The sequence below is a fragment of the Anolis sagrei genome, chromosome 1 (genome assembly GCF_037176765.1).
Source record: "Anolis sagrei isolate rAnoSag1 chromosome 1, rAnoSag1.mat, whole genome shotgun sequence".
NCBI classification, from domain to species: Eukaryota; Metazoa; Chordata; class Lepidosauria; order Squamata; family Dactyloidae; genus Anolis; species Anolis sagrei.
Genome location: NC_090021.1, coordinates 304,941,109 through 304,967,342, shown reverse-complemented (window position 1 = coordinate 304,967,342; position 26,234 = coordinate 304,941,109). Strand labels below are relative to the sequence as shown.

Here is a 26,234-nt window from a genome sequence, read left to right as displayed (position 1 = left end):
CTATTTCGCTCATTCATCCTTCTATCTCCTTTTCTTTAAGGAATGATACTACCTGTTCCATGGTGCTACAGCTGTCCAAGACAAAAGATTTGTGCTCCCGATTTTCTCAGATTTATAGTCTAAGCAAATCACAGAAACTGCGAGAAGTTAAATATAAATCTAGAGGATTTGAAATCGGTGGTTTTATCAGTACTGAAGGGCATTACAATAAAAATATTCAGTTTTTATATGTAAATAATAGATTGATATTAAAAACAAGGCTGCATAAACTTATTGATTTTTTACTAAGAAAACAGAGTATTATATGTAAGACAAAAAATGGATCATTGATGTCAAGTCCTGCTCGTCACCGTTCTGGCTCAGAAGCCTATGGAGTCTTTGTTATCAATGTGAAGTGTCAGTATGATGAATACGATGTGTGCTTGGAACCTGCAAAATCTCTAATAGAGTTTCGCAATTGGACAGCTCTCCTAACTTGCGTTGAGGAAGGAATAAAAGCATTCTTGAAGCGAGAACATCTTTATATTGAGCCATCGGGTGAAGACATTAAAGAGTTTAATGAAAACAGTGGATTTTGTTTGATAAACACTGTAGCTTTACAGAGTTTACAGACATCTATCCCAGAGGAGAACAGGCAGGAGAGTTTTAAGAGAGCCTGTGATAATGTGGATTCTTATGAAATGTTTAATCTGCAATCAAAATCTGTCAAAAGGAAAATAGCTCTTCCAAAGAAAGCATCAGATCACACAGAATCTGTTCGCAATGTGGAGGGAGTAGATATTTGTCCAGATTTAAATGTTAGCAATGAACCTATTCTTGAACTTGGAAGAGGTAAAGTAGACAATATTTTGACCAATAAAAATGAAACCATAACAGATCTCTCTGAATTGAATAACCGACAGGAAGAGTCAGGCAGGTCTGTTGAACCACAGATTGAAATAAATAGTTTCAGGTCTCCAGAAGAAGATAGTAGGCAGGATAGATCAGTTGTGTTAGAAACAGACAAGCATGCCAGTACCTCACTTTGCACTGAAAAATCTGGTAGAGATATAAGTGATCAACAAAATAAAGTATTTCAGAGAAATGAGCTGAACTCTCCCATAGTAGAACATGTAAAAATGGTGAGAGATGTTAATGAGTTTATTTTGGAATGTGGTACGAAAGAAAAATATCAGACAGTGAAAGAGGGCAGAGAACTTTCTAGAGGATCCAATACTAATAGAGTAGAGGTAATGGAAAGGAGGCCGATGAAGCTGTGTTCCACCGGCCTTGTAACACACTTGGTACAAAATAAAAAAATGCATAACTCAGTGGAAAGAAGCAATCCTTTAAGCAGACAATCTAAATTAAGGCCAATAAGTGCCAAGGATATATTTGAAAATAGACTGGGATTTTTAGGACAAATTCCAGACAGTCAAGAATGTTTAAAGGTAACAAATACAGTAAACCCCACAGAAAGTACTAATGCATGCACATCAGAGCAAAAGAATAAGGTATCTTCAATCCATGTAGGTGAGAGTATAGACTTTGGGACATCATACAATGAAGAATTTAGTTCTGTGGGTTCTTCAAGTTCAGTTCGTCTATCTAGTACAACTAAGCATAGGCAGATGAGCGAACATTCACTTAAGCCTAGATCCTGTGGTTTTACAAAATTAAGCTTGCATCGAAAGCTGGGTTCATTGGATAGATTTAGGAGACATTATGGAAATATAAAGAGTACACCACCAATACCTGATGTGGAAAAGAGGAATGGGGATGAGGCACCAGTCTGTAGCAGGTCTGTTCATTATGAGAGTACAGATAGTCAAAATTTCAGCATTTGTGAATGTCCTAACAAGAAAGCTTTGTCCAGTAATAGTGTCCGTGATTGCCTGCTTTCTTTTAAGATGTCTCAACATTGCATGGGAAAAAATATATTAGGTGAAAAAGCTTTAAATGAAGGTTCTGTAAAACGGACGGATTCCTTGCAAATTGGAAAGAAAAATATTTCTGACACTCCTGTAACAGGAACACTTTCTTTTAAATTATCACAAATGAAGAAAAGTCTTAAAAGGCCCATGGGGCCACTTTTAGAACTATCTGAAGCATACTCAACCCAAAATGATGAAGACAGATGGAAACTGTCAACGCAAAATAATGTTTTGCAGCAAGTTTGTCAAATTCCTCAGTTTTCCCTAGAAGAACAGACAGAGAGTTCCTCTTTTGCCTCAACTTCTGATGCACAAGTTAATGTCATGGAAAGCCCAAGTAGAAGATCAGAGGATGCTGAAGATACTGTGGGACGTAATTTCATTGACACCGATGGAGAATATATAGTTTCACCAAACAGAAGTTTAACTGTTACTAATAGAGAGATGGATTCTGAAGCTCCTCATGAAGATAAAAGTATTATGAATGAATCTACAAACCAAGCTGTGGAATCGCGTGTGACTGTGTCCAGGAACTTAGAAAATGCCATAGATGATCCAAATGTAGAAGATAGTAAGACACCACAAGCACATCAGTCTGAGTGGTTGAACCAGTTTGATGTGTCATTGGGCAAGACAGTATACATCAACCCGGTGACTGGACTGAGCACCTATAATGCTCCTCCCAATGGGGACTCTCAAGCTGTCTGTGCCAAGGATATAAGCACAATGGCTATAAATGTCATTGAGAATAATGGTAAGTGTACTATGTAATTTTGACTATGTAAAAATTACTTATTGTACAGATGAGCTAATTGGGTCCTTGATATATTCATATTCATGTATATGTGTGTGTGTGTATGTATGAAACATTTAGATATATATGAAATGTTTCATATATGTAGATAATCTTAGTTATGTCAATATTTTCTGCAATCTTCATATAATTAGCATTGCTAAATGAATTTTCAAGATTCAAGAAAACTTTTTTTATTTAAAAAGCTTGATGCAGTCATTTTTCAGTAGGCATGAGCAGTCTGAAGATGGTCCTGGGTTTATGTTATATTCTGGTTTTAAGATTAAAAAAAGAACCAGCAGTCAGCATCTGAATCATTCCTGTTGCAATAATAATAAAATATTGTAGAACCTTAGTATTGATCCAGTGGACATCCAATGTATCTTCAATAGTTTTGTTGTTGAAGGCTTTCATGGCTGAAATCCTTCAGGGGAGAATGCTTCTAGAACATGACCACACAGCTCAAAAAAAAAAATACAACAACCCAGTATCCTCAATAACATTGTAGTTAAGGTCTCTTTAAAAGTGTAATCAATCCAAATAGAATAAACATGGAAAAATTCAGTCTCCTACAATGCTTCTCGAGTGTTTTGATCAAAGTTTACTTTTCAACTTAAGCCACAGTCTCAGTTGGCTGACCCACTGCTTAGTTTGTTGGTAGAATCGTGTGAGACATTTTTATAAAAAGCTGCATTTTCACAACCTATAGGATAGTAGCCCAACTATAGCATTAGAATACTGAAATGGGGCATTTGTAACTCCTTACACCAATCAGGCAGAGAAAGACAAATGAAGAACATGTTTCCACTAGACTTCTGCTTCTGGGAAGCTCTGCCTGCTGTGACATAGTCTTTTGCTCTTATTTTAAAGTGTCTTGTGCCCCCTTACTCCCAATGGGTTGCCCTACATTTAGGGAATTACTGTCCTATTCTATTGATATAGTTAATATGCAGGCCTCCTTATTGATATCTATTTGATAATTCTTATAACATTGCTTACTTCTTTCTGTGTTTTATGATACTGAAATTTTATACTTCATCTGATGGTGCTACCCATCCTTTGGGCCTACAACCATTTTTTGTAGAAATTTGATTGTAGGAAATTTTACAGAAGTAATTCTTTTCTTGAGTGTCTAGGGTTTCAGTGCAGATGTCACCCCTTTAGAAGTGAGCTTGTTATGCCCTTCCTTCCAAGACCTCAGAATGAGAGGAGTTTTGCAAGCCAAGATTTCAGAGGTAGGTCTAGTTTGCCAGGACATAGAGTACTATGTTGACTAATAACAAACCAAAGAATGATCCGTGCTGTTCCAATAGGAACTGGGAATGATTCAAGGTTTGTTAAAAATGAGACATGAATAAATCACTTGATGTGTGGAAATGGAAATCATTATTGTGGGATCAAAGTCAATTACAGTGTGGCTGCAGATAGTTCGAAGTGCCTAGTTTTGTCTAAGTAACATTAGTGGTTTGGTGAAACAATATGGTATTTAATTTCCCTCAATGGCACCAGATTTAATTTTTCGAAATCTTGAACTAGTGTTCAGGCAAGTGTGTTTCTCTAGTGGGAACACAATTGACTTGAAGCTTTCTTTAATTTTTAAATCATGATAGATTGCTGTATAGCAGTGGTTACCAACCTTTTTTTATTTACAAGGGACCACTTGACCCAGGACCACTCTCCAACATTAGTACCAAAAGGGTTACGAAACAGCTTTTGATCAACTTTAGATTCAGTTTGGTTATTTGGGATGCTGATTCAGAAATTGCATCGAATAGACCACATCAACTCTAGTTTCTGATACAGTACATATGCCATCCAATAGTCGCTATCTGCTCACCCACAGAAAGCCATATTTAATAATCTAGAACTGATGTTGTCTATCCAATGCAATTTTCTGAATCAACACTCCAAATAACCCCAGGAACATTCCTAAAAACAAAGACACCAAGAAAATTTTTGTTTGGTTGGGCTATGTTATTATCCGTGGATTTACTTAACGCTCATGTAAAAAAAAGGGTGGGGGGGGGCTGAGGTTGAAATAAATACAAAAAGCAGAGCAGAAGAAACTGTCCCTAATGGCTTTTGCTTGCCTCCTTGCCATGGGCGCATGGCCACAGGGAAGGGAGTGTATTCCGTGAGGTGTTGCAACAGTGTAGTAACGGTGTAGTAACAGTGAGACTGCGGACCATATTTTAGTTCTTGCGAACCACTGGTGATCCATGGACCACAGGTTGGGAACCAGTGCTGTACAGGAACTCACAGGATAAACTATTAAACTATTCTCTTGAGTTAAATACTGCTTTGTTTCCTTTTCTGCAAATTATTTTCAAATATCTAAGCCTTTGTACTTGTCGTGCAACAAAATCTGATACTGCGTTTCATGCTGGACAGTTTGTGCACTTTTTCCTAATGAGAGAGTTTATCTTGCGGGATAGGAAAAATAGCAAATATGAAATGTTCTTTTTAGTGCATGAATGAGATAGGACAGTGACATAATGAAAACTTAATATGGAACTGCTCGTCAATTCATGATTGTACATACTTTCTGTTATAGATACTCCTGGACAATCTCTTCAGTCCCTGTTTTCAGAATGGGATAATCCTGTGTTTGCTCACTGTCCAGAGGTGAGTGGTAGAATGTGGCTTTTACCAGTATTTGGGGTGAATTGTTCAGTTTTAAGACACATTGTGATTTTTGGATGGAGGGTGCATCTACATTGTAGAATTAATGCTGTTTAACATCACATTCACTGCTGTGGCTCAGTGGGAGTTATAATTTTATTAAGTCCTTAGCCTTCTCTGTCAAAGAGTGCTACTGTGTCACCAAGGTAGAAATACCAGGATTCTAAAGCATTACCCTGACACAGGGAAAATATTTCATTAACTTAATGTATTGTGTGGATTCCCAGTGACTTGTTCACTAGTACTTTTTTTACTGTCTGAGTTGAATTGCATGGGAAATATTCATGCTGGTGCTATTTGAAATGGTCTTTAATCTCCATTGGGAATTTTGAAAAAATAAAATTGAGGACATGATTTTGTGGTCTGGCATTTGAGCATCCTTACACATTATTTGTGATTGTTTGTATTGTAGCTAGCTGTTAATGTGAGCAGTGGAGAGGCTGATAATCTTATTGTGAAAATTCATAACATCATGTATCCTTATCGGTTCACCAAGAAGATGATTGATTCAATGCAGGTAAACTTGCTAACATTAGATTAATGGCAGCATTGCAACTATCACTTGGAAAAATTAAAACTGTCGACTTGGGCACAAAGTGAAGTAATTAATAGCTATTATTAGCAAATAATGGGTCTTTTAAAGAAAGAGCTATACAAAACAGTAGATTGTGGGAGACGCAATAGCACTTACGCTTCCTTAACATACAGGTTTTGGAGCTGTCTTATAAATGCTTTATTTTGGGCGGAGGAAGTTAAGCAAATAAACTTGGTATTGGAAAGTTCATTAATCTTTAAGGATGTCTTTTAAAAAAATATTTACTTGCATCTTGGAAATAATAAGTGGCCAATATAAGTGGATGTTCCATGTCCTTTTGATTGCAAAATTATTGATGCTTCAATATTGGAAATATACCTTTCCTTTACCTGTGAACTAGTGCAACATTTGAAAAAATAACATACAAACAAAATCTACAAATGGCAATATACTTAGACATTTAGTCAGCCTTTGTAGAAAGGAGTAATGAGGTTGTCTTTCTCACTTCTGTTTTATTTTTCTGCTTTTATTATAGTGAAACTGAGGGAAATTAAAAAAATGTACATTAACATGTGTTGGAGGAATTAGTGAACTTGGTGAAATCTTCAGCCTTTTTATTTTATCACTGTGCAATTAATATGGAATTGCATTAATTTTCTAAAACATTTTCACAACTGAATCTGCTACAGGTTCTTAATCAAGTGGACAATAAATTTATTGCTTGTTTAATCAACACAGATGAACACAAAGAGGCAGGTAAGAATACTGTCTGCTTCACCTAATAGGTTTTCAAACTCTTTGTGCAACTTTTTGACTGTAGGAGGGGATACAGGTTAAGCATCTTTTGTCTAAATGTCTCCAAAACCTGAAACTGTACACTTGAGTGACTAAGATAGTGGCACCTTTGTTTTCTGACAGCAACGTTGTCTTAATAAATTCATGTACAAAACTATTTAAATAACTGCATGCACAAAAATATTCAAAACCGTGTACAATTGCCTTTAGGCTGTGGGTACTAGGTATATATGAAGCAGAAGTGAACATGAGACATGAGAGAAGCCTCCCACAAGGATGATAAAACATCAAAAACATCCGGGCGTTCCCTGTGCAGCATCCTTGCAGACGGCCGATTCTCTCAGTCTCTCAAGTCATTCCTGACACGAAAAAAATGAATTGCACGTTTAGACTCTCAACTCATTATATATGCATATGTAAATAATCCAAAAGCCAAAACACTTCTTGTCCCAATCATTTCAGATAAGGGGTATTCAACCTGTAATAACATAATGACCACTATATTGAATTAGACTAGTGTTCCTTCTAATGTTTGGGCAATTTTAGCTAGTCTTTTATTATACTTATATCAATAATATATCTCTAGATGGGGTATAACAGTCTTCATTCCATGACTCAGCTGAAGAGGGCTGACATAATGTAGTGAATGATGCATTGGAATTAGAGACTTTGGATCTAAGTGTCCACATGGATAACCATGGATTGCTGTCTTACATCCTACTTCGTTTCACAATGTAAGACACAATTTAATTTAAATTTAATATGCGTCAAGAGTGGTGATACTGCTTATGGTGGTGATTATTATGATAATAATGATAGCGGTGGAGAAGATATTAGTCTTTGGTTTATTTTGTTTTACAGCTCTGCATGGAAACCTTCTTGTGCTGGTGGATCAGCATGCTGCACATGAGCGTGTCCGCCTTGAGCAACTAATCACAGGTGATTAACAAAATGGCTTAATAATAATAATAATAATAATAATAATAATAATAATAATGAAAATGTACAATTTATTTATTTATTTATTTGCAGTTCTTATATTCCGCCCTTCTCACCCCGCAGGCGGATTACAGTAAACACATATATGGCAAACATTCAATGCCAGTTTGACAAACAATGTTTAACAGACAAATACACCGAGGCTATTTAACTTTTTTTTCTGGCCGCCAGGGGAGCTGCTGCTTTTCATTGTCCATCAACGACACCGATGAAATTCTTCCGCATTCCACATTCCCCGGAGTCTTTTTTCTTTATGGCCTCATAAATTAGTTAAATTTAGCCTCCCACACAAGGTGGTACCTTATTTTCCTACTTGACAGATGCAACTGTCTTTCGGGTTGCAAAGGTCGACAATGGGCTACAGAATGGCTGGACACCCACTCCAGCCCGGGCTGGCTTCGAACTCATGACCTTTTGGTCAGAGTGATCTTAATGCAGCTGACACTCAGCCAGCTGCGCCACAATCCCGGTGTACAAATTCTATCTACATCACAACAAATTTGACAAATTATCTATAGAGGATAAAAAGATGGCATTCTTTTCACCATGTTCATCGAGAACTAATATCCTTAACAATAGTGAATATTGTATAGGCTTTTTCTGCATTTTTCCCTTTTCTTTTCATCCCTTCCTAGCAGAATATAATTCATTTCCACTCTGTCAAGCAAAGAGTGTATTTTTTCATATCTTAAGGTCATATCAGTTCATTGACCTCCCTGTCAACAAGTGCTGTGAATTTCCTACATAGTGGAATCCAAGAGAAACTTTTCTGGTCATAGACTGGCACTGAACATTCCTCAAGAATGTGAAAAGTCCTCTGGGAAAATGGGAAGTGTTTGTTAAAGGGTTTAAACAGAGCCATTATTCCTGTAATAGTTTCCTCTGCTATGTTGTTGATGGAAATCGTTGCCTGTTAGGATTATTGCCCATGACTGAAACTGGTCCAGAATCTTGGTCTGGCATTAGCAAGCGTGTCTTTAAAGACAGAGGATATGTTTGCTTGAACAGTATATGTTTCTTCTCATCTACTGGAGAACAGAATATGGTATGTCAATTCTTAGTAGATACATTCAACATGCCAAGTCAAAAAGCTATTGGATCAGACAATAAGAACAAATGCAAGTTGCTTACCTGTAACTGTGTTTCCTCGAGTGATAGTCTGTTTCCTATTTATGTTAATAAACAATTATTTTGTTACTCTACGATCAGATTCCTATGAGAAGCAGTCTGAAACATTGGGCAGGAAGAAATTGTTAGCATCCACTGTATGTCCCCCCATGGAGATTGAGATCACAGAGGATCAGCGGAGACTCTTGAGGTTTGTATTAACTACCTTGCCAATATGAGAATGAGAGCATTTCCAGGCTAGACTTTAATTGTTATTGAACTGAATGGATTTTATTTCAATGTAAACTACAATTCTGTATATAGGGTAAGGTTTCAACAAATTTGATTAGATTTCCTTCAGTAGAGATCTGTACAATTACACTGTAAGAGGCTAAAGGAACTAATATTTGCAAAAGAGTTGGATTTGCCTAATCTATCAAAAATAATTTCTGATGCTTAAAAGAATGTTGGAAAAAACAGGAAGAATTCCCTGGGCCTATTGAAGACTTGTTACAAAAACACAAAATTCAAGTGATATAGAGTTTGGAGTATTTCTATTCTAACTTTCAGTCACAAAAAGGTCTTGGAGTGGCTTACACTTGTATTAACAGTGCCCTGGTTTCAAGTTTACAATCTAAATAACAGAGTACACAAGGTTAGGATGGAAGACCTTTTATCTGCTTCTCTGGGCCTAGGCAGGTTGGAGCTGTGTTCTACTTGCCTTCTCTTCTTCTGAGGCCAAGGCAGTGGCGTAGGCAGCTGAAATAGTCTTTCATCCGCTTCTGGGCCTTGGCATGATGGAACTGAACCTACTTCTCCATCCAGAAAGTTCAGGTTCAAATGACTGAGAATATAGTTAAAAGAGTAGTACATCAATGAAAAATGTAATACATTATTTAAAGATTTCAGGAACAGGTTTGGCATGTGCCTATGCTTGCTATTCTGTATCCCTTTATTATTATTATTATTATTATTATTATTATTATTATTAACTTTATTTGTACCCCGCAAGCATCTCCCGAAGAACTCGATGCGGCTTACACAGGCCGAAGCCACAGACACAATACAATAGAAACCATAACAAGCAATAACCAAAGCAAATTAAAACAAAACAAATCAAATCAAATCAAAATTAGCAAAACAACAGTAACTATACATCAGGACATATTAAAAACTGGTTCGGCCAGTGAGAGGTACAGGGTTAAAAGTGCTGAAATGGTAGGAGGGGCGTCGGGATTAAAGTACAGTGTGCAGCAATATTAACTGTGCTAAAGTGCTATTAGGACTTAGGATGGGGTTCCTAATCCGGGAAGGCACAACGGAACAGCCAAGTTTTCAGGTTCTTTCTGAAAACTGCTAGTGTAGGGGCCTGTCGGAGATCTTTTGGGAGGGCGTTCCAGAGTCGGGGGGCCGCCACGGAGAAGGCCCTGTCCCGCGTCCCCACCAACCGCGCTTGCGACGTAGGCGGGATCACGAGCAGGGCCTCCCCCGATGATCGAAGCGAGCGTGTAGGTTCGTAAATGGAGATACGGTCACGCAGGTAGGATGGTCCCAAACCGTTTAGGGCTTTATAGGTGAGCACCTGCACCTTGAATTGGGCTCGGAAGATGAAAGGCAGCCAGTGGAGCTCCTTAAACAGAGGGGTAGACCTCTCTTGATAATGAGCTCCAGTTAGCATTCTGGCTGCTGCACGTTGGACCAGCTGCAGTTTCCGAGCCGTCTTCAAGGGTAGCCCCACGTAGAGCGCATTACAGTAATCCATTCTAGAGGTGACCAAGGCATGGACCACCCCGGCCAGATCAGCCTTCACGAGGTATGGTCGCAGTTGGCGCACGAGTCTCAGTTGCGCAAAAGCCCTCCCGGATACCGCCGACACCTGAGCCTCAAGTGTAAGCGAGGAATCCAGGAGGACACCCAAACTGCGGACCTGAGGTTTCAGGGGGAGTGTAACCCCGTCCAACACAGGTAACCACCCTATACCCTGATCCGGCTTACGATCGACCAAGAGGACCTCTGTCTTATCGGGATTGATCTTCAGCTTGTTCTTCCTCATCCAGATCGACACAGCGGCCAGGCACTTGTCTAGCACCTGAGAAGCCTCCTTGGAGTTAGGTGGGAAGGAGTAGTAGAGTTGTGTGTCATCTGCATAGAGATGGCACCCAACTCCAAAACTCCGGATGACCTCTCCCAGCGGTTTCATATAGATGTTAAAAAGCATGGGAGACAGAATAGAGCCTTGTGGGACCCCACAGGACAAAGGCCAGGGGTCCGAGTAGGCGTCACCCAGCTTCACCATCTGGGTTCGTCCCTCCAGGAAGGACTGGAGCCACGACAGAACCGTGCCCCCAAGGCCCATCCCAGAGAGGCGACCCAGAAGGATACCATGGTCGATGGTATCGAAAGCCGCTGAGATGTCCAGGAGAACCAACAGAGTCACACTCCCCCTGTCCAGCTCTCTGCGGAGGTCATCCACCAAGGCGACCAAGGCTGTCTCGGTGCCGTGACCAGGCCTGAAACCAGACTGTGACTGATCTAGGTAATTGATGTCATCTAAGAAACCCTGGAGCTGGGAGGCGACCACCCTCTCCAGCACCTTACCCAAAAAGGGGAGGTTGGAGATAGGCCTGTAGTTGTTCAGCACCGTGGAGTCAAGAGAAGCTTTTTTAATAAGTGGGCGAACCACGGCCTGCTTCAAATTAGATGGAAAAATTCCTTGCTCCAGCGATGCATTAACAATCGGTACAAACCAGTCCAGCAGCCCCCCTCTGGCTGATTTAATGAGCCAAGATGGGCATGGGTCAAGGGATGAGGTGGTCGCCCTCACAGCCCCAAGAATCTCCTCTACAGTTTCAGGAAGAACAAGCCTAAAAGAATCCCACAAAATTGGATAAGCAGGTACCTCCGTCACCTCTTCTGGTACTGCGATGGAATTGGAGTCGAGCTCGAGACGTATCTGGGCGACTTTGTCTGCAAAATGGTGTGCGAAATCACGACACCGAGCTGCAGGGTCGTCAGGGACCTCCTCCACCGCTGGTGGGTGGAGGAGCTCTTCCACGACCCGAAACAGCTCCGATGATCTATTTGCTGCGGACGCTATACGGGCGGTCGTGAATGATTTCCTGGCCACCCGTATAGCCACGGAGTATGCCTTAAGAGAGGCTCTAGCCCGTGCTCGATCAGACACATCTCGAGATTTCCTCCATTTGCGCTCTAGCCCCCTTCTCGTATGCTTCATCACCGCCAACTCCTCGGTAAACCAAGGAGATGGCCTGTCACGACGCAACGAGATGGGGCGTTCAGGTGCGATCGTATCTAACGCCCTGGCCATCTCCCCATTATAGAGAGTTACCAAGGCGTCGATAGAATCACCAGGCTCCAAGGCAGGAAGAACCCTAAGATTCCTCAGGAATCCATCCGGATCCATCAGTCTCCTAGGGCGGACCATCTTAATTTGTCCTCCACCCCTGCGAAGGTTTAGGGTCGCAGCAAGTCTAAAAGTGATCAGATGGTGGTCAGACCATGACACTGGAAGGATGTTTTGCTCTTCCACTCTGATCATTTCGTTGTCCGCCAAAAAAACAAGGTCGAGAGTATGTCCAGCTTGATGAGTGGGGCCAGATATTATCTGTGACAGGCCTATGGTCGTCATGGTGGCCATAAAGTCCTGAGCTGCGCCAGATAGAGTGGTCTCAGCGTGGATGTTAAAGTCTCCCAGCACCACCAGGCGCTGGGAGACCAAGGCCGAATTAGAGATCACCTCTGCTAGCTCAGACAGGGAAGCTACTGGATCTCGGGGTGGGCGATACACCAGCAGGAACCCCACACTGTCACGGCTCCCCACCTTCAAGTGGACACATTCAAACCCAGAAGCCTGCGGGACAACGCATCTGGTCACGGCGATGGATTGCCGAAAGACCACTGCGACCCCTCCTCCCCGCCCCCCTTGTCTGGCCTGTTGATGCACTCCAAAACCTGGTGGGCATAGCTGGGAAAGGTTTACACCCCCCACCTCGTCCAACCAGGTCTCGGTAATGCATGCCAGGTCCGCCCTCTCATCCAGGATCAAGTCCTGGATGGCTGCGGTCTTGCCATTGACGGATCTGGCATTAATCAAGAGGACCTTGAGACCAAGGGGGCTGCCAAGGAGCCTACCACTACCCACCTTTTCCAGGGTCGCAAAAACTCTGTTGCGCTTCTCCCTGGGATGTTTGTGGACCGCAAATCTCCTTCCCCACACAACTCGGATGGCACCCCCCTTCTCTGGAACCTTCCCTTTCTTCTACAAAACTAGGGAAACCAAAGTTTGGTAATAATAATGTGTTCTTACATTGGCACTGTAGAACACGTAGGCACATTATTTCATAGCTGGGACTCTGTTTGCACTATCCCATGCCCGGCCCTTTTTATAGCCTGGTCATGCCCACTGTATTACTGGTTATTGGTTTTTGTTGAGTATTGTTTTGATTGAGTTTCAATGCTGCTGTTTTATATTCTAATTTTTTATTTAATTTGGTTTTTATCTGAATTGTTATATTTTACTATGCTCTTATTTTAATTGTGTTTTGCCTTAATGGATTGTTTTGTATTGTGGGCCTTTTGTATTGTGGGCCTTTTGTTTCATATGTAAGCTGCCCTGAGTCCTTTTGGGGAGATGGTGGCAGGATGTAAAAATAAAGTTGTTGTTGCTGTTGTTGTTGTTGTTATTGCTCAACAGAATAGTTAAAATGCTTGTGTTTCAGTAATATTGTTCACCAATAGGTTTATTTGCTTTGTATCAGTAAGTCTTAATTTGATTACATATCATAATAGAATTATAATGAAAACTGACAAGAAGCAGCATACATTACCCACTAAGTCTATGCACTTAATTATGTTTTTATTTAGGCCTGCCAAATTTATGGGAAGTAAGCAACATTGCTTACTGTATGATTTGTTTTAAACATGTAAATTTGCTTCCAAAAATTAATCAAAATTGATACTTGGATTTTGATTCCCAGGTGCTGCCACAAAAGTCTGGAGGACTTAGGTCTTGAATTATTATTTCCGGAGAACCAGCCCTCTCAGATTCTTGTTGGGAAAGTGCCACTGTGTTTTGTGGAAAGAGAGGCCAATGAATTGCGCCGTGGAAGGCAGACAGTGGCTAAGAGCATTGTGCAGGTGAGATGAAGTGGCAGGTCATTTCTTATGTCTACCCTGAATCCGATGAACAGCAAGTAATTTAGAGGTGTTATGTGCATTACGCTTTTTTGTCTTCCTGTTTAGCAGTTCAGAAGTCAATATGTTTTGGTAAAATTCTCATCTGTAAACGTTTTGCTTCAGACAAATGCTAGGGACCAGCAGTGGCATAATCTGTGTATAACCTGAGGAAATCAGATGTCTTTCTTCATTTTATCTGAGTGCTAAACAATTGCTACATAAATGCACCCCAAGTTGTTTTAAATTCAGAATTGCTTCTTGAATTAAAACTTGAATTTATGTGAATTTTATACAACTCTCAACAAAGTTAAAAAGAAAAAAAATCAGAAGTTTCTCTTGTACTGGAAGTCTGTCAACATATAGGGGAATTCCTAGGGCCCTTCCAGACAACCCTATATCCCAGAATATCAAGGCAGGAAATCCCACATTATCTGAGTGTGGATTCAGATAAGCCAGTACAAAGCAGATATTGTGGGATTTTCTGCCTTGATATTCTGGGATGTGTGGAAGGCCCTTAGTTTCATGTTCCTCTTAGACCTTTGATACATTTTAGATTAGTACTCTGTTTAAATTTTGACTCAGCTCATGGAGGCTTACCTGTGTCCGGATGGCCTATTATTATCTGTATGATTTGTTTTAAATGTTTTAATTACCTCTGACCATTATTAGTAATTAGAAAAATGTGTCCCAATTATTTTACTTTGTATATTTAAATTTCACACTGGTTATTGAGTGGGTTTTATAAGTATATCCTGATGCTGTCTATTTAATTGTTTAATATTTGAAGTGCTTTATTATGTTATGTTTCTCAGGCATGGAATGTTTGCCGATCTTTTGTTGTATACCGCCCTGAGTCCCTTTTGGGAGATAGGGCAGTATAAAGTTTTTAAAATTATTATTATTTTATTTACTAGTCTGGAGGTGGCATATACAGATATGATGACCCCTTTGTTACTAAATGTTCATCACAATTTTGAAGAACAAGACATTTTGTTGTGAAAGTAATATAAAAGCCAGTTTTTATTTTACTGATTTGTATCTCTTTGCACTTTCAGGAATTCATTCAAGAGCAAGCTGAGGTATGTCCTCGTTCTGTGTCTGTGTGTGAAGAGCTGCAAATTAAAGATGATTTATATATCATCCACTAGAGATAAAATATGAATATTCTTTTTAGAATTTTGAATTTTGAGCAGACTTATCTAAACAGTGGTCAGAACAGGTAGAAGAGAACAAAGAGCCACTCAAAAGTAGCTTAACCAGTAGACTGTTTATTCTGTCCACTGATACTTATTCGAGTATCTGTATATTTAAAGCAGTTGGTATAAGGTAAGGGAATAAATAGGCCATATTGTGGTCAGCGTGAATTAATATTGCATTATAACGTTGCAAATAAAAGAGGCGTTTAGAAGGGCAATAAGAAAAAATTATTATATGTGAATCAGTCTACAAAGGAGAAGAAACCAGTAACAGAATTTTGAGGGTGAATGTGGGCTGTGAGGCAAGCTCCCTGTTGAGCACTTAATCAGCAGCTCTTTGCTCTTGTTAACTGCTGGCAAGTCTTTGACATGAATTATTATTATATGTGAATCAGTCTTAGGGCCCATACATCTGAATAAAATCCCATGTTATCTGCTTTGAACTGGGATATATGGCGGTGTGAACTCAGATATTCCAGTTCAAAGCAAATATTGTGTGTTATTCTATCTTGATATTCTGGGTTATAATGGCTGTGTGGAAAGGTCCTCAGTCATCAACAGTCCTGTTCAGATCTTTTAAACTCAGAGCCATAGTTTTCTTGATTGAGTCTATTTTTCTGGAATGTAGCTTCTCTTTTCCCCCCACTGTCTCCTTTACCAAGCAGTATTCCTTACCATCTCCCTTACTAAGTATTACTGTCTTTCAATCACAGGCAAGATTTACTCAGGGGAGATTTGCCACCTTCTCAGACTAAGAAACGATGACTTGCATAAGGTTACCCAGTGGGTTTCTGTGGGTAGCTCTTTATTATCTCAAATGGATGTGGCTTTTCATTTTAAATCTTTTTTAGAAAGTCAAACCATGTCCTTGTACTACTTTCAGCTATTGCGAACAACAGGAGGAGCACAGGGCACATTGCCACTGACAGTTTTGAAGGTGCTTGCATCCCAGGCTTGCCATGGTAAGGGAAATATTGCATTCTACAATTTAGTTGTTTCACAGCATGTAAAAAAGCCAAGAGACATTTAATCATAAGAAAACTTGAAGCCATAATCCTTTTGTTTAAAAGTATGAGGTGAAAGGTTCTTTCGTTTGTTGTCTTTTGAGTATGTGGTGTTTATGACATTTTTCAAAAGCAACTTTGATTGAGAAACAATGATATTAGTATTAATTAGTATTTTATATACATATTGATATCCCACCTTTCCCCAGTGGCATGTAGACATTAAACCAGATACAGATAAAATGTATTGGTAGAAATGTATTAAAAGACATATTTCAAACACATCTATTCAAAAGATAACAAATACTATTGAAAGTTAGGGTTTTTTGAAAAAAGGAAACCCCTCCCTTGCCAAAAGTATGTAGGAATAAAATCTTCACCTGAGCAAGGGAGTTTCAGAGGCTTGGAGCAGCCACCAAAAAGCCATCTTCCATGTTTGCTATCTGTTATTGCCTTTGAGAGTGGCAGCGCTGACAGACAGGCAGAAAGGCCTGTCTTCAAAATCTCAAAACTCAGTCGGAGAATAGGTACTTTCGGATAGCTTGGGATTGCCTTGTGGAGAAATTCACAATAAAATGTAATAAAATCTAGCTACAAATACTTTTTGTCAGCAATCCAATTTGTATTAACAGTAATCATTACCCATCATTCAGTCATTTACCATTTATGAGTTGGTCTCTTTTTAAAATGTATAACAGGTGGTGTGGTTGATCTAGGCCAGTGGTTCTCAACCTGTGGGTCCCCAGGTGTTTTGGTCTGCAACTCCCAGAAATCCCAGCCAGTTTACCAGCTGTTTGGATTTCTGGGAGTTGAAGGCTAAAAATTTGGGGACCCACAGGTTGAGAACCACTGCTCTAGTAAAATACAAATGAATACAGTGACTTGTTAATGGGTTCCCCTATCTGTTATACAGATTCAGAGTTAAGAAGCTGTGTCTCTCAAAGAGCTGAGTCTTTCATTGTCTTTTCTCTTTTCAGGTGCTATTAAGTTCAATGACAACTTGACTTTTAAGGATTGCTGCTGTCTTATTAAGTCTTTGTCTTGCTGTCATTTACCCTTCCAATGTGCTCATGGCAGACCATCAATGCTGCCTCTTGCAGATGTAGATCATCTCCACCAGGAAAGCCAGGTAAACCACTGTGAATCTTGCTCAGGCATAACCTGTTTTCTCCATCACAGATTTTATCTATTATCGAAGTTGACTTTTGGAGATATATGGGACGTATATACTGAAAACTGTTGTATTAATGACTATCTGTAGAATACAACTATCTGTAGAATAGTAGTAAAACAGGTGCAGTAATGGGGCTGATTCTTTTTCTAAATTTATTAATTTATATATACTTATGCACAATCACTTAGAATTTTGGATGGTGAACAAAGATTGCATAATAAAATAATCTGGGTTGTCAAAGGCTTTCAAGGCCAGAATCACTGGGTTGCTGTGAGTTTTCCAGGCTGTATGGCCATGTTCCAGAAGCATTCTGTCCTGACGTTTCATCCTCAAAACCTCTTAGGATGCCTGCCATCGATGTGGGTGAAACGTCCGGACAGAATGCTATACAGAATGCTATACAGCCCGGAAAACTTGCAGCAACCCGAAATCATCTGAGGTTTCAGTTTAATCAGAACTATTGAGTATCATTGTAGACTTGTACACAACTTAGGTGCATCTGAAATTCTGTGCAAAGGATTTTTTATGGATGCACTTGTGACCATTTCTAAATTAGTATAATTTAGAACTTAGGGAATCTTCAATTCTAAATTAGTATAATTTAGAAATGAGTATAATAAGGTGACCAAAATAATGTATTGTGGTTTGTGTGTGTGTGTGCACATGCATAAAGTTAGTAGTAGAAGTTTATGGGCACGATGACTGGATTGTAGGTGCCTCCTGGTCATGAATATTTTCTTTCATCCAGCCTAAACCTAACCTGGCCAAACTAAGAAGAATGGCTAAAGCCTGGCAACTTTTTGGAAAAGAAAACAGTTCTGAGAAAACATGAGCCAGATCTAACTTCATTTAACGCTGGTGTCACCAAACTGGCTGTGTTTGTACTCAGCACCAATGTCTTTGGCAAGTCAAGCAGCATGAGGAACTTAAGCATTTGGAAAGCAGCAGAGGTCAGTGTTTCTCCAATTATTGAAAGAGTCTTGAGTAGAATCAAAATCTCAGGACTGTTCTCCTAAAGAAATTTGAAAAGATTCAACCTGCACTAGAACTATATTTGCTTTTGAAAAACTGTTATTAGCACTCTCTCCTATTGTACTTGAAACTGGAATAAGCAGCAACTATAGATAAATTGATTTCACATAAAGTTAACAGTTGATCAGTAATGTAACTTCACTCAGATTATTTAAGTGCTTATTCGTAAATCAGTATGAGGCATGGATTATATTTAGATGCTGATTAGTATCTGGGAAACTTAAGCACAGCTTCTAATTGAATTGGTATAAAAAGTCAAAAGGATCTTCAATCTGAATGCTTATTCAATGCTGCCATCTTGTAGTATGTATTTTCTTAGCTTGCCTGAAAGTATAAAGTAACCTCAACTGTTACTGCAAGCAAAATAACATTTGATGGTACTTTATATTTCCAGGCAATATTCCAATTTCCATGTTACATGTTGGGCTTAAACAGCTAACCCCTAGGTTTCTTGACTTATCACTTGCTTCTGTAAGCACAGTAAAAGAATCAAAGAACTGTGTCCCTACAATGAATTTGCCATATGAATTCAAGAATTTTTTTCTACATTTAGGCTATTACTAAATTATGGCCTCTGTAGGATGTTAATCTGATGCTGCTTGGCTAGAACATACTCAGGAATAACTTATTCTATTTAATTCAGTTGACAGAACACAGTGAGACCTTTAAAAATAAACATGGGTCAAAGCAATATTTTTCAAATATAATAATATGTTTCTTCAGTCTGATGTTTTATTTACTTGTTGGTTCTTCCTGGGTAACCAAGTATTCTGCAATATAAATTATGTCTGTAATTCAAAGTTCTCGATCATCTGGATGATAGAGTTCACTCATGAGACGGTAGATGTAGGAAGGAGCGTTGCCGCCAATGTTTGAAATAAAAAGAGTGATAAGTTCTGGAGGAACGTAGTCAAAGACAGGACAGTAGACATTGACCTTAGACAGAATCTCCCCTGAAAGAAAAACATAGACAGGATTGAGAATTAAGTTGAAGAAAAAACAGTTTTGCTTTATGCAAAGTAAAGCAGAGCTAAAGAAGTTAGTTGTTGTTGGATACCACTGAAATCAGTGTGAAACATACAACCATAAGTAAGTGAAGTAGGAATAAGTTTCACTTATGTAAATTCAACTCCTCAGAGCCAACAGTTAGGAAGGATTTGGGGTTGTTTATTAGAAGATTTGAATCTCACTGTATAGGCATAAAGACTTCACTTTATGCTTCATAGGCATAAAGACTTTCAGGGCACTTCACATATCAAGAAAAATATTACTGCCTTCAGGATTATTATCTTTAAAAATACACTGTCCAAAAAGAGAAATGGGTGGGAAGGAAAAAGAAAACAAAATTCAAGTCCAAGTCCTTGAGGTTTGTCTAGTTACATGGCTGTTGTTGATATGGAAGTGCTGAATTAACTCTCCAATACAGAAGGAGTTTGCAATAGAATTATAAACATACTTATATAAAGGAAAAATCCAATAAGAATTATATGGTGCTGATTCGGCACCAGACTAAGTATTACATGTAGATTAACAGTTTTAAAAGTGCATAATTTTAAGTGCAGAGATTCTCTTACATTTGATTCATATGAAAAAAAGATATCAAAGCACATCAAAAACAAAAGAAGAAAGGATTACATAAAAGTGTGTTATCCAGAAAGGGTATGCATAGATAGATTTTAAATTTTAATTCTGGCATAGGTTGTAGTAACAACCTGTTTAGTTACAAGGAGATGTAACTGAATTGTTGTTGCAACTTTTGACAGATTTGCTCAGTCAACTTTTGAGTTGCGCTTCAATAATTCTAAATCTGAAAAAGAGAAATCGGATGAGTAATTTAATTAGCCTTTTAATTAGGCAATAATTTCAAATTACCACAAGCTAGAAATGAGCAAAGGGTACATAGAATTTTCCATATGTTCCAATTCCTTATGAAGTGGAAGTCTCTTACTGTAACATTTATACTCCTACTCTGACTGAGGCTGAGGTTCTTACAAGGTGTACAAATAATAATTTTTAATGGAGTCCTTATTAGTATAGGCAGGTGCCCCCGGTGGCGCAATGGGTTAAACCCTTGTGTTGAGCGGGCTGCTGACCAAAAGGTTGGCAGTTTGAATCTAGGGAGTCGGGTGAGCTCTTGTCTGTCATGAGAGAAGCCTCCCACATGATGGTAAAACTCCTGGGCAACATCCTTGCAGACTGCCAATTCTCTCACACCAGAAGCGACTTGTAGTTTTTCAAGTCACTCCTGACACAAAAAAATTAGTATAGACTTTTCACAGTTGTATCTTTTGCACACAGTGAAATATTCAGCCACAATAACGGAATAGGGCTCAGTCATACCACAGTATTATGCATATTTACCTGGGAGTAAACCATAGTGAACACAGGGGGGTTATTTCTGAAGTAAATGTGCACATGATTGGACTGTTAAGAGTTACATAGTCTTCCCTTTAGGAAAACTTGTTACCAAATGATTTTACCTTCAGTAAAAGGCAGTACTTCATGTGGTGAGACAAACTTGTGAAAAGAGTCATCTTCATTAAGAAACTGGAGAAAACAGAAAAGGCAATATCACCATCATTCTTAACAAATGTTTCACACACATTTCCAACACACATTTCCTTTACAAAATTAAACTCAGCTCCAGGCTTCCCTGTTTATTGTCCCTTCTGTGTTGCATATAATACAAGTCTAAGTCATATGCCATATATAAAACGTATGAATGGAAGCCACACAAAAAACCAGTGCATTGATGTAGCCACTCCTCTGTAAAACATACTGACATTTTGCAACTTGCTTGCAATGGCAGATTTCTGTATTAGTCTTCCCAGTTTGATTTCCCTATCTTGCAAAACAGTAGCTCTCTTTGGCATTTGCATTTGGCCACAGATATATTTAAAGATGAGACCACCTACCTGTGGTGTGAGCTTGAACATGGGTGCACAGACAATGAGTGGGGTGGAGTGATGTTTTGCTGCAAGTGCCAAAGTATGAGTCCCACTAACCGCTATCAAAGCCCCATTGGCCAAAATAGTCTTTGTTCCAATGATAACCTGTAAAATACACATGTGCCATGAAGAAACAATATCATAATAAATTGGGTTGTGTAACAACATTACATCAAATCTTGTAGAAAAAAAGCTATATCACAATAAGAATTCGTAATATATATAGTAGACAAATAACTAGGTAAATATAGAATTATGATTGCTACAAGCAGGTTAATCTTTATCAATGTCATTCTTGTCCAAAGAAGTCCCCAAATGTTATGCCCATCATGGTGTTCTATTTCCACATCTCAAAAAACTGAACCTAAATAGGAGATGGCGTTAGTTGGGTCACCCAGTTTTTGGAAGCATTGCTTCCAGTGAGATGCAAATAACTTCACAAGAATAACTTATTTTTTTCAGAAATTGGCATTCTGTAACCTCAAAGGACTTCTTTCAGCAGAGCTCTCTCTCCAATGAGTGCCTCTATTATGATACAATATCTAAAAGAGTAATGTAAACACTTTTAGATAAGGGGTTAGCAATATATCACTTCAAAGTATATACTGCATTCTAAGGAGCATTCTGTAGGACTCGGGACATCCTCAGAGGGCTTCCCACTTGAGCTACATTTCTGGTAGCAGAGTTGAACATATGGGAGGGTGGGACTGAGAGTGGAACCATAGAATGGAAAGGATAAGTGGTGAACTATCTTCTAGATAACAAAGGAAGTAGTGACCTGAATATGCTGAAACACAGGCTGATTCCATAAAGAGATAACGGAAGGCAGGAATCATTTGGTGTACTATGTACAAAGACATGTCAGCTTATCTTCAGTTCTGAGGAAGGTACTCAGAGCCAAAGTGGTAGACTGGAGTAAAACACAACCTGGAGAAAAGAAATCAGGCCCTCTGCCACAATGCTGAACAATTCTATGACTTTGTGCACATTACCTCAAACCCAGCAGTCCTATAATGCTTACCTTGTTGACGCGAGACATGACAGCAAAGATAGCCGCATCGCTCATGACGGTGGTTTCTATATTGGATTTAGATAACCGGACAGCCATTTCATGACCCTACAAAAAGAAAGGGTGGGGAGAGAAAAGACAGAATTATGGCAATAAGTTCTCTGTTACTTATATATATATTTTAAAAAAGACTCTTATATTTTCCTAAAAACAGTATAGCTGATATTAGATATTTTAGAATTTACTTCTTTCTTTTACCACACATAAGTAAACCCCCATAAACTAAAGCACTTCATTGTTTTTCTGGACAGCTAGCCTAACTGCCAGAGCTTGCTATTTAATACAGCAACACATAGAAAATACATGAGTGATACTTCTTTGGGCCTGCATTTTCTCTTTTGAGAAACATAGGAAACTTTTCCCAACTCATTTGCTGTTTCTAAAGCCAACATATTGTTGCACAGTGTATTAATAATGAAATTACAGTTCCACAGTAAGCTCTGAACAGCAAATAAGTGCAGCTCAGTGGACAGGCTTTACCTGGCAAAAGGGTGCACATTCAGCCACAATGACATGGAATTTTCTTTTCCGTGCTGCTTCCTTGAGGAAAGCTTCTACTGTGCGTGAATAGCCAATGGTCATGATCACCTCATTGGAGTGGATATGCTCCAGTGCCTGCATAGCAATGTTGTCAGTAGTCCCCTCTGCAAGAAAAAGAAATCCATACATGTGAAGTTAATAATTTTGGTTGACTTCTCTTAAGGTTGGAATACTAACAAGGACTTTACAGTGTTAGAAAGAAAATGCCCTACTTTATTTTAATACATGCTGAGTTATAGCCACAATCCTTTTAAAGGGAAGAGCTCCTTCTATGCCCAAAATGTAATTTTTCACTGGAAACTCAAGAGAATGGAATTTTCTGTTCTAATACAGCTTGGACCTCATTTCAACCTAAATGTTGCAAAGAGCCAATGTCTAATTCCAATACATAATTTTCAATAATATGCAGCCCATGTGAGCAGAAGGAAGATAAAAGGGTCTTTGGCATGGCATGTGTATCCACCGAAGCACTTCAGAGTAATCAAGAATACAACTCTTCCATGAGACTTATTACTGCTTTGAGCCCCTCACTAGGAGATAGATTGTATGGTAAGACAGAAAGAATTAGGAAAAGAAGACTGCTTTTCAAATGGAAAGACACTATCAAGAAAGCCATGGCTCTGAACCTGCAAGGCCTGAGCGGAGCCTTTGATGAGTGGGTGACTTGGAGTCTCTCATTCATAGGGTTGCCATAAGTTGAAGTGAACTTGATGGGAGTTAACAACCCTGCATTTCACTAGCACCATTCTCATTTCAACAAACATCTCTTACCTAGTTCAATCAACAGTTCGTTAATAGCTTCTATGATATTGGGCCTAAGTGGGGAGTAGTAGGTGCTGAAATCCTCACTGAGTCCTCCTGAAGTCAGAAGTTTGTGCAGTGATTCTTGCTGGTCATTCTCCTCACTGCGGCCTCGGAGTCTGTGAAATAAACAAACCCTTAAATCTGGAGGGGAAACATAAGAAAACCTAACTCTGAAAGAAAGCAATGAATGCTACATGTTGGATATGACATTTGTAGTCCTCACAAAGAGAAGTTGGGACCCTGCACTTTATTTAACTTCTGTATCATTGAATTGCCCTCTAGTTACAATGTCAGGTGCAGCAGATAGCAAGAGCCCAGGAGGGCAGCTGGGGCAACTGTTCTTTTTGCTCGTTCCAAAGGAGATGGTTTAGGGTGTGGTTTGTGAATGCAATTACTCCTGCTCCATCTTCCCCAAGCTTGATGCTGCTCTGTGCACATTTATACAGATGTATCAGGTTTGGAGAAGATGGAGCAGCAGCAGGAATTGCTCTCACCAAATGCCCCCCAAAGCCCACGGAGCAGCTGATTTGAGAGGCGAATCCTCCTCCCTATCTCTGAAGGAGAGTTAGCAAAGTGGCATGGTATTGAGACAGATTTAGCCCCTTTGGAACCAGCAAGAAGAAGTGGCTTTCCCAGTACTGCCTTTCTGTTCTCTTCACTCCCTCCAAAGACAGTATTACAATAAAATGAAGAGGAACCTCTGGAAGCAGAGTAGAATTAATCGTTGAAAGCTAAGCAGCACAATATGATATTACAAGACATAAGGTAGGGGCGGAACATTGTGATTCTCCAGATGTTATTGGACTGCATGTTCCGGCTACATGGTTTGCAGTACAACGATATGTAAGGGGCATCAATCCAACAGCATGCAAGGACATGATTTCCACTCATGGCATATGGCAAACTATAGCAACTTCACCTGCCATACTCCTCACGAATGATCTTCAGTACTCTTCTCACCATGTTACCCACAGTGGTTTCCGATGGCTGAGCTGCAGTCATTCTCTTACCCTCCTTACGAATCAGTTCCATTAGGTCTCCTGGAATGGGAGAGAAAAAAAGATGCTTTTAAAGTTCACTACTGAAAAAGCGGGAAATAATTATGTTCCTGTAGGGCAGGGGGTTGGACTGTGTGGCCCTTTTGGTCTCACCCAACTCTATGATTCTGTGAAAACTGAAATATATCGAGAAGAGATTTCAGCTCATTTGATTGCTCTGGCAGTCCACATTTGGGCTTTCAACAGGTTGCCATGGGACATAATGGACTGCATGCAGAGCAGTAGCTATTATCACCTTCAGTCAATACGGTATATCAATTTGAATGTTTGATGCTGGAGATCAGGGTTCAAATCCCATCCTGCCATGAAAACCCATAGCATCGGGCAAGTCAAATGCTCTCCGCCACAGAAAACTCTGTGTAGGGTCACTTTGAGAGTTCTATAAGTTGGAAATGGCTTTAAAGCACACAACAAGGGCATTGTATCAGGATGCCATAACCAAAGAGAAGCTCCTGCTTCAAAAATCAGAAACAAACAAATGACAGTGGACAGATATAAGCCTCCTCTAAAGGTTTTTATGCAGAGGCTGGATGGCCATCTGTCAGGAGTCCTTTAATTGTATATTCCTCCCTGGCAGAGTGAGGTTGGACTGGATGGCCCCTATTATAATGAAATGGGGTGCTTCAATATCTTTAAAGAGTTGAACAGAAGGAAAATCTGTGTATCTCTTATAGGAGCAGATGTATACAGCTCTTGGCACAGTTCGTTCTTTTGCACTACAGCCCTAAGCTTGCACTGCTAGTAGTTATTCAAAGCGAGGGAAGACACACAGGGAAGTAGATATGCAAGTGTTCGGTATGTTGCTTCTGGAGATGATGCATGACATCGAGCTGGAAGAGACCCCAAGAGTCACCCTGTCCAACTCCTAACGATGAAGCTTACAATCGCATCGGCCTTTTTAGCTGTTGCATCACACTGTTGGCTTATATTCGGAAGGCAGATCCTCGCTCTCTTCTCCCTATTTCAATGATGGAGGTTTTTAAACAGAGGATGGATCTGTCGGGGCTGTTTTGAATGCGATTTTCCTGCTTCTTGGCCGGGGGTTGGACTGGATGGCCCACGAGGTCTCTTCCAACTCCAGGATTCTATGACAGGCTGCCTTTCTCCCTCGGTGGGGAAGGGAGCCCTCAAGGCCTCGCTCACCGGCATTGTCCCATCGCCCGTTCGCCACGATCCTCCGGAGGAGCCCCACCGTCTGCCGGGCAGCCTCCTCCGACCTCGGCCGCTTCCCGCCCCGCTTCAGGAGCGCCACGAAGTCCTCGATCTCCCCGGACAGGTCGGACTCTTTCTTGGTGGTGATGGCTGACATCTCCGCCACTTCAGATGGGAACGGAAAGAAGGGAGAACTCTCTCCAGGCGGAACAAAACAAAAAGGGACCGTGTAGCCAC

General features: G+C 39.8%; 2 protein-coding genes across 5 annotated transcripts in view; one reads left to right on the top strand and one right to left on the bottom strand.

The window, feature by feature from the left end:
* The window catches only part of MLH3 (mutL homolog 3), a 22,082-nt gene extending 2,934 nt beyond the window's left edge, over positions 1–19,148 (top strand). For 2 of the 4 annotated variants that reach the window (XM_060758388.2, XM_060758379.2), the window contains exons 2-12: positions 1–2,667; positions 3,843–3,941; positions 5,261–5,331; positions 5,801–5,905; positions 6,613–6,679; positions 7,580–7,657; positions 8,927–9,035; positions 13,822–13,981; positions 15,076–15,099; positions 16,100–16,178; positions 17,198–18,232. The exon at positions 1–2,667 is cut by the window's left edge and continues 590 nt beyond it. In XM_060758388.2, coding sequence (XP_060614371.2) covers positions 1–2,667; positions 3,843–3,941; positions 5,261–5,331; positions 5,801–5,905; positions 6,613–6,679; positions 7,580–7,657; positions 8,927–9,035; positions 13,822–13,981; positions 15,076–15,099; positions 16,100–16,178; positions 17,198–17,481 — 3,743 coding nt within the window. In that variant the 3' untranslated portion in view covers positions 17,482–18,232. Of the gene's footprint in view, positions 2,668–3,842; positions 3,942–5,260; positions 5,332–5,800; positions 5,906–6,612; positions 6,680–7,579; positions 7,658–8,926; positions 9,036–13,821; positions 13,982–15,075; positions 15,100–16,099; positions 16,179–17,197 lie in introns of all 4 variants that reach the window. The other 2 variants (XM_060758396.2, XM_060758403.2) reach the window with 2 other exon arrangements.
* EIF2B2 (eukaryotic translation initiation factor 2B subunit beta) lies at positions 19,141–26,234 on the bottom strand. The gene is made up of 8 exons (XM_060758415.2): positions 25,989–26,234; positions 24,707–24,827; positions 23,755–23,903; positions 22,924–23,087; positions 22,396–22,491; positions 21,342–21,479; positions 20,907–20,973; positions 19,141–19,379 (listed from the first exon to the last, which is right to left on the bottom strand). Exons 1-8 carry the CDS (start codon positions 26,152–26,154, stop codon positions 19,222–19,224), a joined length of 1,059 nt encoding a protein of 352 aa, XP_060614398.2. The 5' UTR covers positions 26,155–26,234; the 3' UTR covers positions 19,141–19,221.